Here is a 15,098-nt window from a genome sequence, read left to right on the forward strand (position 1 = left end):
TGCAACATTGGGAAGTTTGCCCTCATCCTTCATTTTGATGACCACAATGTACTATATTTTACTTACCAGTCAAAGAAATTAACTATAAATAATGGACAAAGAAAACTCTTTAAAGGTGATCCCGTTTGTAATAACTGCTTTGGGGTTTTTTGTGTATGTGCATCCAAGGTAACTGTGTCTGATCACATGGGAAATCGTATTCCTGTTATTCTCTGGAAAAGCTACCTCCACACTCTTTGTTGTTAGCCTGCCTGAGCTTTGCTGGTATTTTTCCTTGATGTGTGTCTCAATGACACCAATGTACTTATAAAGCTTTTAACTCCTGGTGGACTTTAAAATCACAGCTTTATTCCTATAGGAAAAAATACATTATTTTCAGCATTTTATGCTCTCAGTTTGCTGGAGGTATGAAAATTGTTATAAAGAGGATTGTATTCTTTATTGTTTTGAGTGCAGTGAAAGAGGCAGTTATTTTTCTAGCTGTGGCTGCTGCATGTTCTTTCTATTTTCTGAACTGCCTGGTCAGAAGTGGGTGTTCTGTGATTATGCTAGCAATGCATCACAGTGATAGAAAGTTAATGGTTGGTGTAGTAGCAATTCATATTAAAACAGAGTTAGAAACTAAAAAAGTGTCATTATTCGTCTTAACCAGCAGTAATCTTGCAAGAGTTAGTGCTACCTATTACTTACCCTCACCCAACTTCAAAACCTCCACAGTAGCTGATGTCCCTCTGATTCAACAATATTATCTTCTGTAGTTCCTTCAGTAACAATCTGTGCACTGAAAAAGCTTGTGCCCTCTTTTGCTATGCACTGCCCACGAATTCAAGTGGTTCATCAACTACACTAGTTATTCACATGCTCTGTATCTGCCAAGTTTTAAGCATGGGTCTCCTCCCTTTAAATCCCATCCCAGATATATATGTGGCAGTGCCTACTGGTCTTATGCTTTGAATGTGCTCTTGTAAAAGATCCTGTGCCTGTGGTGTCCAAACAGAGCTGACTGAGAGGGGAGTTGGCAGGCTGCCAGCTGGGCCTTGCCTTGAGTAGGACAAAGAAAGGGAGAAGCAGTGACACTATAGTGTGGCCAGGAAGGTTTGTCATCATTCAGGGCACTGTGTTTGAGGCAATCTTGATGTAAAAGGCATTTCCTGGCTGATGCATGAATTCTTGGGTGTCATGGGGAATGAATTACATACTTCCACCAAACGTTTGCAGCCAAACAATTTGGTCACACATTTGCAGACTCAGCAGCTGGAGATGAAGAAAGTAGGAAGATCTGGTGTGCTAGCAGCAACTGGCAAGTAGTATACAAGAAAACCTGAAATAATAGCATAATAATTATATTACTGAATAGAAGTAGTCTATGTCCAATATTTTGGGTGTTTTACAGATGCTTGAGACTGGGGAACATGATTTCATCTAAGAAAACTTTCAAAATCAGTGTATTTCCAGTAACTGGATTTTTTTGTGAATATTTTTTGGTTTTGTTTTGTCTTTAGCAGGTTTGCTCAAAAGGGTGCACATATGACTTTAAATATTAGCACAGAGTTTCATACTGGAGGGGTGAAGGAGCAAAGTGTTCAGAAATATCTTATGGACACAAGTTCAGACAGTCATTAGGGAAAGCAAGACACGCAGGTTTTGATTTTCCCTATTTTGCCTTAAAGAAACATGTGAATCAAAGCTCAAACTAAAAAGTTGCGGTTTCGGAGGAAGAGCCAGCAGGAAAACAGGCAACCCATATTTCGAAGGAATCTGGGTTTCACCCTTCCATCATTTCAGTTTAAAGAGACAAGAGATATCAGTAATGGAAGAGCAAAAAGCCCATGATTTCTGCCAAATTGAAAATAGAAAAATTCAAGAACAGTTATAGTGAAATTAGAGGAAAAAATTTGTAAACGCAGACTTGCATTGTAGGTACAGAGCTAAATTCCACCAGCCAAAGGCCTGCCTGTTTGCTGCTGTGATATTGGTAGGTACTTTAAAAAATTGAGGTGAGAGATGACAGGGAAACTATAAATCCATTTTTAAACACATTCAGGCCACTTTTCATGACGGCATGCTGAATGAACTGTGGCCAAATCTAGTGACCAAATTATGCCGTGTTCTGTTTCGCCTGGTGGTTAAGTCTGTCTGTTGGTTACAGCTTGGCTAGATTTCCTCCATCCTCTGCAGCTGCACTGTTTCCTGTTTTCTAAACAAACACCTCAGACAAATATTTCAGAGGTGAAGTTATAGCACTACTCAATGCCAGCACCTCACTCCTTGTTGGTCTGCTTCATGAGACCTCAGTTTGCAACTCCATAATTTTTATTTTTTTTAGTTTTTGGTCAACATGAAAACGATGGTGCTCACCTAAAGTCATTACATTTTGAGGTCTCAGCGGTCTGCCTTTCAAGATACAATTTTATTAAGAGGATAAAAGCAAACTTTAATAGGAGGCACCAATGGTTGGTGTGTAATCAGCTGAAATCCAGTGGGAAACTATCAAATAAAAAATTTAACAGGCAATACTTAAAAAGTTTTCAAGAGGAGAGTTTGTGTATGGCTAGCAGTGAGATGTAACTTCTTTTTCAAGGACTAACATCTTTTTTTTTTCTCTGACTTGAGAATTCTTTACTTTGTTTTTTTTCTTTTTTTCTTCTCCTGTGAGTGAAGAAAGGACTTCTGCTCTGGTTTTGGTTTTTGGTTTTTTTCGGTTCCTTCCAGAAACTGTAGGCCAGCTTCCCCTTTCCTTCAGTCTTTCATGGTGACATGACTTCTGTTGATCTCATCTAGATAGAAATTTCTCAGGGTTATGTCAGACATTTAGGTCAGTCCCAATTCATCCACAATCTGTGAGCACATAAAGCCAGACTGGTAATATGTCTCCGCAGCAGAGTAATGAGAGAAGCTCTCAATCACGCATGAGAAGTAGGACACAGTGGTTATGTGGATGATTATGATTAGATTTATTGCTAATACAATATCTAAACATTGCCAGTGCAGTATCTAAATAGCAACTGTATCATCTAGTACAATGAATTATAGGTTGTGGTCCCTCCTGTTCAGTCATGAGCCTCAGTAAGGCCCCCCTGCTTTCTAAATTTCTTGGAGAATTCTAGGTGCAGCTAAGTCCACTTAATCTCGGATTCAGTCAATAGTCTATGTTTAAAGGGCTATAATACAAGCAGGTTTGGCTAGAAACCTTCAGGTTTACAGTCTTTGGCCTTGCAGAATTCACAAGTACCAAGCAACAAAGCACCTATGTAGCTGATCTAGGATTTTCTCTCTGTATTTGACTGGATCTTAGTGCACTTTACTTACCTGTCCAAAAGTGTTCCCACTTTCAGGTTGGATGTACTCTGCAGGCGTCCCTGCTGGGGATGGGTGAGGTTGGGGGAGGGTTTGGCAGAGGGTAGGTTTCCATCCAGAAACTGTCTGCAACCTCAGAAGACCAGTTTGCCCAGTGGGACCAGTCTTCAGAAGCATTTTATATCCTTTTGCAGGCTGATGTGGATGAAAGTCAATCACAAAAATCTCATCTCCTCATCCTGGAATGCATTCATTATGTGAGCATCCAGAAGTTCTTTCTGAAATACCCTCCTGCTGTTCTTATCTTAGGACATTGCCCATCAGAGGCAGTGGCAGAAAGAGGTGTGGTGAGGTGGAGGATGCACCAAGGCATAACTGTCTTTCATCACTCTTACAGTCCCTGTTTTGCTGGATGCTTTTGTGAGGAAAAGAGTAGATGTGTCAGGTGTGCATCATTGTTTCTAGACTTGAAATACACCCCATGTTATAGATCAGCTCAGGCTGGAAAGGTGGACATTATCATGCCTTGGGCAGATGAGGACTCATGGCCTATCTTTGATAGGTTTTCTTCCTTATCCTGCTTAGTGATTCTCCTTTCAATGCCTTTGACCTGCTGATGGCATTGGCAGCCACTGTCTAGCACAAGCAAAATCCTACCTATTTAGGTAAACTGCTGTGTTGACAGATAACTTCGTTTTGGTTTATGATGGGTATCTTGGAATCAAGTATGAATCTCATTTTAATTGTTGGGTTAAATAGTGCTTCTGCTTTCACCAACTGTTTTGTCCTCACTGAAATAACTTTCACTGAGTGCTGCTCCCCTTACAAATTTGATCCTTCAGGTGGCAAAAAAGAGGGGGAGTTATAGTGTTGTGGGTGTTCAAGAACTTTTCTAGCTGTTTTATTTTCTCCTATTTAAACACCACAGCCAGGCCCAGAGAGTGAGTCTCTCCTACACTTTTTGTCAGTGTGAGAAGCAGGTTGTATTTTATTACTCTAACTTAAAGTTAATCCTTTGCAGCTTGTGTTCACACTGGCAATGAAATTACAGCAGGAGTGAGGTGAGAGTAAGTGAAAAAGTCTTGGCATTCAACACTTACAATGAATGTGTTCTTGTGAAGTTCTGACTCGTTATTTCTTTTTCCAGGCTGCTGTGTGGCTTAGCAAGGCAATTCAGTACTGTGGTGGATTTTAGATTCAACAAATAACCCAGAATAAGAAACACTTTATTGTCCTGTGGAAAGGGAAGCTTTCATTTGTTTGACATTTTTGTATCAAAAAGTATATGAAAAACTGGCAAGTTTGGGTGTTTCCCTGTTTCTTACATCATATAACAATATTCAGGACACAAAATGCCCCAAGTCACGTTCCTTGTAGGAAATCTTTCTCCAGGATTGAGCTGCACAAGAGAACATAAGACAGACTATGAAAAAATGATGCCTGAAAGTGGAACACAATTGGAAAACACCCTATTTTTCTTTTCTTGGTCCCTCAGAGATTCCTGCAGGGCACTTCAGATGTTGCGAAACTGTAACTATTATGGTATGAGTAAACATAAATATATAGATCACATCACCTATAGACCTGAGATATGTAAGGAAAAGTTGAATCCACACTAATCACTGAAAACATATCCATTAAGGGTTTCAAAGAACAGAAACATGTTGATTCCAAGGAAAACCAAGGAACATTCATCCTTTTTAATCCCTTCCTGTGGATGTTATCATAAGAAACAATTTGTTCCACTGATACTACCATACCCTGCAATTTAAGATGAACAAACTATCATCAATCCATGCTGTAGCTATTACACTAAGGAGAAAACTGCACTATGTTAAAAAAGAAAATAAAACCAAAACTCAGCCACCACAGTATGTTTTTCATTCTTTTGATTTCATCAGGTTTGGATTATCCAAAAGCACTGAAAATATCTGGCTCTCTTGTATAACAAAGTATATTAAAAGTGACTGGCATTTAATCTGTCAAGATCACTGTCTTGTAATGGCACAGCAGATGGCTGGGCAATATTATTTCTCACAGAAATGATTGCTAATCAATCTATGTACATGTGTTGTTCACTTCACCCACTCAGCTAAATAAAGTTCAACAGCAGAGTGAACCATGGAATTTTTAGCTTTTTCTGAGCTTTTAACCCAGTAATAGCATTAAGAATCAAACCTACATCCACAGCAATATTTTGATTTTATATAAAATACTTTGTATCCTGTTGAAATGCAACTTGCTTATAAAGATGCATTTGTCTTTCATCTGAGGCGTTTCTTTTCCATTAGCTGTTATAACTCACAACACTTTCCTTTTTTTAGCTATAAAAATTAAAACAGTGATTTGAGTAAATTTGTTTTTTGAATATGCTGCTCCACTTTTCCATGGTATAACTACTAGGAAGTATATCTGGAACCTTAGATCAGATAATCAATGTCTTCAAAGCACGGTGTCAAGAGCAGAGGAAGCTGAAGTCTACTCTATTCTACCAGTTACACCTCCATGAGCTCTGTCTCCCTCAGATTTTTTATGTGATGTCTCTGGCTGCAGTTTTTATTCATTGTATAGTAGTTGACTGTAGTTTGAATTATGCCTTCTTGATGAGGCTACCTGGGTGTGATTGAGAAGGTAGTTCACATTGCATATTCTTATACACAGTGACTGAAGATTGGGAAATAATAGTTGTGTAGATATCACATTTCTGCATGAATCTGTGTACACTTGCCATCTAAAAAAAACCAGTATTTTTTTTTGCTTCTTCTGTTCCTCCAATTTTTTAAAATTTTTATTCTGAATATGTATAAACATTATTCTTTTTACTTGGCAACCTTTATGTCTTAAAGCATTTCTCTCAGACTCCTTTTTTTTCTTTTTAACTAATCCACTTCATAGAAGTTTTTGATGTTCCTAATCTACATGTGCCATTTTTGCAGATGAAATGTGCTTCTTAAGTGAAAATCCTCTAACTTCACATGCAGGAATAGCTGGGGGATACAGAAGCTGTCTGAATTTAAATTGTAAGAATTTAGGCATGTTGGATTAGTCTGCTGCTGGCTCCATTTTCTTTTTCAAGCTCATGGTTTTATTTCCTAAATCCTACTGTTCTACTTCATTAGCTTCACGCAGTAATTTTTCAGTCTGATTTTAGCAAATTGAGATGTATATCAAAGTGTTGCCTTCATTGTGTCTGTAATACACTGGACAACCTCTTGCTCAGAGATTAGAAACATCCCAAGAGCTGAGTTTTCTTTCTGTGTTGTAATTCTACTGCTACTGAAAAAGAGCAGCAGCATTAGTCCTCTAGCAGCCTGGTGTGAGGCAGACGTACAGTCTTGTGGACATAATTCACCAGGTATAATTTTGTAACCCTCAAAGTGTGAGCTACAGTGGATCTTAGGTTGGTACTAAAAGGGTATATTTGTGCATTTATATGTATGTAATGCTGGACTAAGTTGATGAATTGATAGCCATAAAAAAATTAAAACTTATTATCTATTAATTAAAGAAAAAAAAAGAGAAGTTACAAGTTTATATGTCCATATTAATGCTTAGTGGCTAAAAGGAACAGAGATACACCTTAACATTGAATTAGTGTGGATTCATTCTAGCTGAATGAGATTGCCTGAGGTAAACGTATAATCAGCTTACTCTCCATACATAACTTGAGAAGAGATGTAGGCTGCTATTGGGAAAAATTTAAACCTTAAATAACCTTGATTGGCTTCTGAAAAAGGCCAGGTCACTCTTTCCATTTTTTCATAAAGAACTAGTAGTGAATATGTACTTATGTTTATGACTCAGTGGTCAGTGAGAGAAGTACAAGCTCTTACTCCTACTGTAGCCAACCTTGCCTGGAGTAAAGGCTGTTCTGGCAGGAGCTTTGAAATAATTTCTTCTCCAATTGTCTTCATCCCTTTTTTAAGCTCTATGTTTCACTTCTACTTGACCATCTAGATTCACAGAGTAGTAATATAATTCAGGTTGAGAGGGACTTCAGGAGGACTGTAATTCAACCCCTTACTCAAATTAGTGTCAAGTGTAAGCTCAAACATTTTGCCCAGGACTTTACCTGTTCAGGTCTTGAAACCCTCCAAGGATGCAGATTGCACAGTGTCTTTGGGCAGCCTCTCCCGCTGCTTGGCTGAAAATAAGAACTATCCCTGATTTGACTTATTACCATTATCTATTTATTTAGGTAATTAGTTAGTTTTATTGCCATGCAACTCCATAAAGTTCTTGGCTCCCTCATTTTGAAATCTCCTTTTAGGCATTGGAAAGGTACTGCTAGACACACCCAAAACATTATTTTTTTCAGTCTGACCTAGCCCAGCTCCTCCAGCCTCTCCTTATAGGGTACGTTCTCCAACCCCAGTGATCTTGATGAACTCCCACTGGACTCACTTCGAGTTTGTTGATGTCTTTCTTGTACTGGAATGGACATGTTATTCATAACTTGACATGATAGTCCAGATGTGGTCTAAAAATTGCTGGGTAAAGGGAAATAATGTAAGCTCCTTGTGATCTTGAAAAATATTATATTTCAGAATCCAGGAAGAACATGAAACAAATCTGGAGCCTATTTAGTTTCTGCTAAATCTGAAGAGAATGAACTCTCATCTGCGTCAGAGCTCCCTGGCAAGCCCTGTCACCCTTGTCTAAGAAATCCTTTCTCTAAAAAATGTCAGCACATTTCTTCCTTTGTTTTTCTCTCATTCCACAATGCATTGGGTCTGGCTGAGATGGAGTTCATTTTCCCACAGCAGTCCTCACAGTGCTGTGCTTTGCATTGGTAGCTAGAAATGTGTTAACACACTGGTGTTTGGGCTACTGCTGAGCAGTGCTGGCACAGCATCAGCACTGTAACATTCCTTCCCCAGTTGAGAGTAAGATCCTGGGAGGGAACACAAGTAGGCCATCTGACCCAAACTAACTAAAGGGATGTTCCCACACCATATGACAGCTCAGATATAAAAGCTAAGGAAAGGAGGAGGAAGTGGGGCATTAGTTGTTTACAATGTCTGCCTGCTAAGAAACTGTCATGCATACTAAAAGCCCTTCTTCCCAGGAAGTAGCCAAACACCGCCTGCTAACGGGAATAGAGAATAAACTTTGTGCACGTGTAAACTTTGGCTTTAGTAAACTGCCTTACCTCAACCTATGAGTCATTTTCCATCTTACTCACTCTCCTCTGTCTGGCTGGGAAGGGGGGTGATAGAGTGGCTTGGTGGGCACGGGATGTCTAGCCAAAGTCAACCTACCACACATGAAGATACATAATACCTGCAAAAATAAAATTTTTTTGAATTGGGAATGAGTTCCAATGTGAAGAACAAAGAAAACCTTAATACAGTTAAAAGGCAGATGAAGTGAACCAAAGTAAAAAGAACCTCAGCAACTGACTCACTAGAGAAAGCATTGACTCAAAATTTCTGATCCATGGGATAATAGAATTTAGCAGCTTGAAATGAATTAGTAACTACAATATGTGAACTTATAATAATTAGGACAAAGTTCACATGGGGATTTACAGACATCACAAACACAAGGAGTGAAGCAACTACTTTTTTTCTGTTAAGAGACAATTCTTATAGGCTTGCAAGTGGGAAATGGCTTGTTAATAGCATTGTGGCATTTTACAGCAGGCCAGAGAGCTCGCTGCCAGAGACAGTGTGTTGTATTTTCTTAGGTAATGGCTCTGCTGGAGGGACAGGAACCAGTTCGCTAAACACTGAAATGGCAATAATTATTTGGTATCAAATAAATCCTGGTAGAGTTATGTGATCTCAGTTAAGTACTGTCCAGGTGCCCTTTCTTGTTCCTTTCACATGCTTGCTGGCTTTGGGTTAGTTTAAAGATGTCCCACTGCTTCTCCTGTATCTCCTATGCCAGTAAATGTCTTCAGGTGAGCAAAGAGTGAAGGATGGAATTTTTTGGGATGTTGATAAGTATGGGTAAGTGAATAAACCTGTGTTTACTTCTCATATTCAAAATAACGATGGGTGAAGCATAAGTGAAACTCTCTGTGTTAGCAAGAACGCAGATATCAGGATTCACATTTCTTTCTGCCTGATGGTGCTGTAACTGCTGGTCAGATATGGCAGTGATGTTTTTAAGAGGCAGGGCGAGACAAAGCTGTGCTGCAATATTTATGCTTGCCATTGCTGAGAACCAAATTAAGGCAATAGGAAGAAATAAGCACTTAGAAGATGAGCACTTCTTAGAAGATGAATATGAATCTCTGTAACTTGTGGTTGTGCAACATGTTTTACTTACTGCAAATATGCATCCTTACTGATTCTGCATACTTTATGGATTCATGCTGATTTCATATTTTAATGATTTTTTTAGGCAGATCTTGCTGGTTTTGTCTCTCTCCTTCTGTTTTTTGCCTCTTTCTTCCTCCCCTTTCCCATCTTTCCCTTATTCCTTAGGTGTTCATTTTGACTTTTTTATTGGTCTTTTAAATTTTCTCATTGCTGGTGTTGTTCAGCAGCAGTGTTGTCCTCTCTAGCACCAGCTCCTATAACTGATTGCTTTGTCATATAACTTCTAAAATTAGAATGCTTTGGTGGTTGTGGACTGATATTAGCGGATTTTGCCTGGAAATTTTTAATGGTAAAGCAGAAATTGCTGTACAGATATTTTCAGGATTTGTACTGGAGTTGTTACAAGGTTGGTAAAGAAATATGGTAAAGAGATAGAAGGACTTAAATACTGCAACAAGACCATGACTCCAACTACTGCAGTTCTCTTCTTCCAACATTGTGTTCTTATCAGACAAATAATAACAATACTGAGCAAAAGATTTCAGGGTCTGGTACTGGACAGTGATTCACTGAAAATACAGGAGCACATATAAACCTTACTGTTGCATACTAGAATTTTTTTCATTAAAGTGAATTGAATTTGTCCTCTATGTGTCCAGTTCTGGACTCGTCACTGAGAGATATGCACACACTGAAGAGACTCCAAGAGAGGGCTACAAAGATGTTTAAGGGCCTGGAGCATCTCTTCTATGAGAAAAGATTCTGTTCAGTCTAGAGAAGAGAAGGCTCAAGTGGAAACTCATCTATATGTATAAATACCTGGTGGGAGCACGTAGAAAAGTTAGAGCCAGTCTCTATTCAGTGTTGCCCAGTGATAGGACAAGAGTCAATGGGCACAAACTGAAACACAGGAGGTTCCCACTGAGCATCAGGAAACACTTTTTTACTGTGAGGATGACTGAACACTAGTGCAGGTTGCCCAGAGAGGTTGTGGAGTCTCACTCCTTTGAGCTATACAAAAACCACTTGGACATGGTCCTCAGCGAGCACTTCAAGATGTCTCTGCTTGAGCAAGTATGAGATGACCTCCAGAGGTCCCTTCCAACCTCAACTGTTCTGGTATCCTATGTTTCTTTGTTATTTTCCCAGTAACAAGAAACTTTTAAGGAAATCTCTCTCCTTTACAGTGGCTCTGATAAAGCTAGTGAGGAAGATATGTAATTGGAATCAACTATTTTAACATGTAATCAGAAACTGTTTTAAAGAATAAAAGTAGGCTGCACCATCAGAGTAAAAATGAAGGCTGTTTTTAGCTTCAGAACAAGTGAGTGAACATTGAGGTAGCTACCTGCTAATGCCAATATAAGTAGTGGAGCTGCAGCTGCAAATGGGACATTTAAAGCTATTTGTGAAGGAAAGTACAGGGATTTTTTTTGGCTGTGTCATTATATTACATAGAAAAAGACAGGTCTTTCATGATGGCAAGACTTTGAGAACAAAGTGGTTATCTGCAGATTAGGTGAATCTTAACAACAAAACTAAACTGCTGAAAAGAAGTTATTTCACTTTTAAAGTTTATCTTTCTTTTTTCTTCAAACAGTGGAAGCTCTACATTTAGGAACACTGATGGCAGCACATGGCTATTTCTTTCCAATCTCAGACCATGTTCTAACACTGAAGGATGATGGCACCTTTTATCGATTCCAGGTAGGTATTTTCAATATGTTCTTGACTTACCCAAATGGAGACTAATATTAAAAGCCTTGCACGAAGGTTCACAGCAAATTTTAACCATACTTTGTGTCTTACATAACACGGCAAATGGTGAAATTTCCCATAAATTAAAAAATGGTAGAAGGAATTTATTTATAAAGTTTCAGCAAAGTGTTAAGATGATAATGACCATTTTGATATCTGGAAAAAAGTATGATAATGCTAAATATCTCTCATGAAATGAATTAATATAATATTTTGGAAATATAATAAAGCAAATTAAATTATCTTATTGACCCTTATTCCTTGCATAGTCTAGTCTTAATTTGGAAAGGGGGATTTTAATTATTAAACCTATAGCAGAAATCTGATAAATAATGGAGAGTAATATTTATTTCCGTCTTATGTCAGGATTTCCTTACTGGTGGCTGAATAGTATTGGAGCAGTGTGTATTCTTCTAACAAGTGCAGAGACATTTTTACATTGATCTGTCAGTCCCGTTGCATAAAACAAACATGCAGATGCTTCAGAACAATCTGGAAGTATTTATATGTATGTATGTATGTATGTGTACGCCTACAATTACAAGTATATTATTCAGATACCTACATAGTTTTGTTTTATTATATTAGATTTCAAACTGAGGGCCTGGGAGCAGGAGTGGGTTTTTTTTTTTAATAATGAATAGCAGACTAGAATTTTGAAGAACAATACTGCCAGTGACCTGAAGCAAATATGATGGCAGATTATGTATTCTAGAGAAGGAATTAACTTTGCTTGCCATGTGCCACCTTTGGCAATGGTGGTTTTGTTCTGTATTGCTCTTCCTATTAGGTAATCCTTCTGGTAAGTATCACCAACAGCTGGTCCAAGATCTTCCCTAGATATTTATTGCTTTGAAATGGTATGACGATTATCACTATGAAATTGAGTTTGGTAATTCTGCTTTGTTACTTCTAACTGTGTTAAATACAGAATAGTAATATCTGATAGAGCAAAATCTATTGTCTTCAAGACAATAAACTGTGTCTTAAAGATTGTTTAAATAAGGAGCCATCAGGAATAAAATAAAACTAAGACTGTGGTCTTTAAAATTCAGAAGAGAGCTGTGATACACTGGAGGCCAATCATAGTCTCAAACATTGTATTATATTAATCACTGCACAATACTTTCATCAATATTTTGGCTTAAGTTCTATAGATCCACATAAGGGAAGAGAATGACTCGTAATATTTCTTTAAACCAGAATCTTTGCATGAATACACACATCACAGTCTGGCAAGAAAGAGAATTATTATTGCATACCTGCAAACAATATTATCATATTTTCATAGTTAGATCCTGTGACTCATACAGTGCAAAAAACTTGACCTTCAGCAGAACGGAAAGTTAGATGTGTATATGGGTAGTACAAAGAGCTGTCATTCCAAGCCTCCTCGCCTAGATCCACAGCTACCTTTGATCCTGGTGAGAGTATTTGAAGGAAAAGGTTTATTTTAAGCTCACGGGGCTTCATTCTTCTCAGTATTCAGTATAAAGAAGAGAGATGGCCCATGACTTAAGGGGCTTATTGATGAGGTAAATGGAAAGGAATCATGGAGTGATTGAGGCTCCACTTGCTGGCTTGTCTCTGCATAAGCAGAGGTCAGAAGGACAAAATATCCAAGGACTTAATTTTGCAGAGTACTTACTCACAGGAGTGATAACCTTTGAATTCTGTCCAGCTGCTGGCCTGCTTCTATCTCAAGCATGGGAAATAAGCACCTCTGCTGACATGATAGTTCGACTGAAGGAAAGTACAGGCTAGAATTAGCTGCACTGTGAACCACTGAGACTGCTGCAGCTACACCACTGTGAGCTTTCCTCAGGGAGATCTAGAGCCTACATGTTTGGACATGAAGCTTCAGTGAGGGCCAAACTGTAAACTTTATCAGTTTATTTACATAAGTTGAGAATTCGGCACCTGTTTGACAAACATGTATGAAATAAGATGGCTTTCCTCAAGTGTTGCTCAGTCTATGTCTGCAGTGTTGTTTGCTGTTCTGTGGTACCTTTTGCATTGCTATTCCTATGCTAACAATGATAAAACAATGCAACTTTAGCTGTCAATGTATGGCATGAGAAAAAATTCATAGTGGTGTCATACTGTTAACTGGAGTTATAACAGCAAAATTCATATGATTACAACTCCATGTTCCCCACCAAAGTAAAGCCTGTATAAAATCTGTTACCGAAGCTGTTAAATTGGAAGATGAAGACAGCATAGTCAATGGGGAGGAAAGTTTGACTGCAAATGTGTGAATTTTGCAGTAGAACAGATGTTCAGGTGCTTTGGAAATGGTACCCTCTGAGTATTGGACAGGATTCTAAGATTTCTGATATTTTAATAGAAAGAGAAAACTGTGCACCTGCCAGCACTGAAAAGTTCAGAAGCCATCCCTGCAGAGAAATCTCTGCAATTTAAAGAACTGTCCTGCAAAAACCAGATTAACTGTAATAATGTTCTCCATCATGCACTTCATGTTTTGTTTTCCAAAGGGTGACACATTCCCTCCTGATAGTGTTACATTCAGTTTGTTTTAAACAACCTTCTTTTGTATAGAAATAGGTAAAAGCAGTGGAGATTTTTTGCTTCATTTGGGCAAATGCCCTTTTCCAGGCAAAAATTATACTTTTTCAGTTATTACTCTCGCCATCAGGAGGCAAGAGTATAGTTACATCTGCTTTTTTAAATAATATGAAATAAAATAAATAATTCTGGATCATTCTTTGACCTACTCAGGTGTTGATTAGGTTACTTTATGTGATATCAATTTAATTCAAAGGAGATGGATCTAAATATTAATTGCCTTATTAAGAGATTACTTTTTTTATTAGTCTCAATAAGGAAAATGAGAAAAGCTGCATTGCCTTTTCCTATTAATTTAAGCCTGGGACCAAAGAAGGAGCTGAATACCTTCTAACCACCCTCTTCTACCTGAGAGTAAATAGATATGAGGGGCCCAAATAAGAAAACCAAGCTGCACCTTAGATTGTCCCTGGGCCAGGGATTACCCATTGAGATATTTCATCTCTGTCCACGTATATTCGTCACGGTGAGGAATGCCTGACTTGCCCTCTCAGCTGATAAGCTTCTGCAATAGCATCCCAGGAAAAATATGTTGATTTCCTTGACAAGTTCCAAATGCATACTAAGTGTCTCAATGTTAATAATGAAATATAATCTTCCTAATATCTTTTGGCTTTAAACAAACTTCTAGGATACATGAGATTAGTGATAATCACACTTCCATTTAGTAAATTAATTTTCAGAGATGAGGGTTAGGTTTTGCTGTTGTTTTGTAACTTTTAAGATGAAAGGCACAAATAACTGAGAAAAAGTGTGAAAATGGGAACACTTTCTTGTGAAAGCATGAGTCTGATGAAGATAGCAGCAAAACTCATGGACCTCGGCGAGACGAAGATTTGAACTGTGATGTCTTTTCCTGTTCTACCACTGGGACCACTCTCTTGACAAATGCTTTTAACCTCACTGGCTTTGTTTTCCTGTGCCTAAATTGGGGCTAGAATTATATAGCAATTACTGTAAGGATCTTGAAATGTCTTTGCTGCAAAATAGCTTAGAGTGTGAAGTGTTGTGGGTCTTCATGTTTCAAGTGGAATGACATTGCTTTACGTATCTCTTTGAGTCATCCTTACCCACCTAGCTACCTCTTGGCTCAATCCTGAGCCAGCCTCTGGCCATTCTGAGTACTGATTCTGTGGCTGAACATCACAACTCTTCAGCCGCTCTCCAGAGCCTTGCTGGATCACCTAC

The 15,098-nt window shown here is 38.3% G+C and overlaps 1 protein-coding gene across 10 annotated transcripts in view; it reads left to right on the forward strand.

Annotated features, from left to right (window-relative positions):
• The window catches only part of RGS7 (regulator of G protein signaling 7), a 256,155-nt gene that overhangs the window by 174,288 nt on the left and 66,769 nt on the right, over positions 1-15,098 (forward strand). For all 10 annotated transcript variants that reach the window (XR_004355853.1, XM_032681676.1, XM_032681675.1 and 7 more), the window contains exon 5: positions 11,167-11,273. Coding sequence is in view for 9 of the 10 variants with exons in the window: in XM_032681676.1 (XP_032537567.1) it covers positions 11,167-11,273 (107 nt within the window). In the remaining variant the exon portion in view is untranslated. The remainder of the gene's footprint in view (positions 1-11,166; positions 11,274-15,098) is intronic.

This window comes from Chiroxiphia lanceolata, chromosome 3 (genome assembly GCF_009829145.1).
Source record: "Chiroxiphia lanceolata isolate bChiLan1 chromosome 3, bChiLan1.pri, whole genome shotgun sequence".
In the NCBI taxonomy this organism is placed as follows: Eukaryota; Metazoa; Chordata; class Aves; order Passeriformes; family Pipridae; genus Chiroxiphia; species Chiroxiphia lanceolata.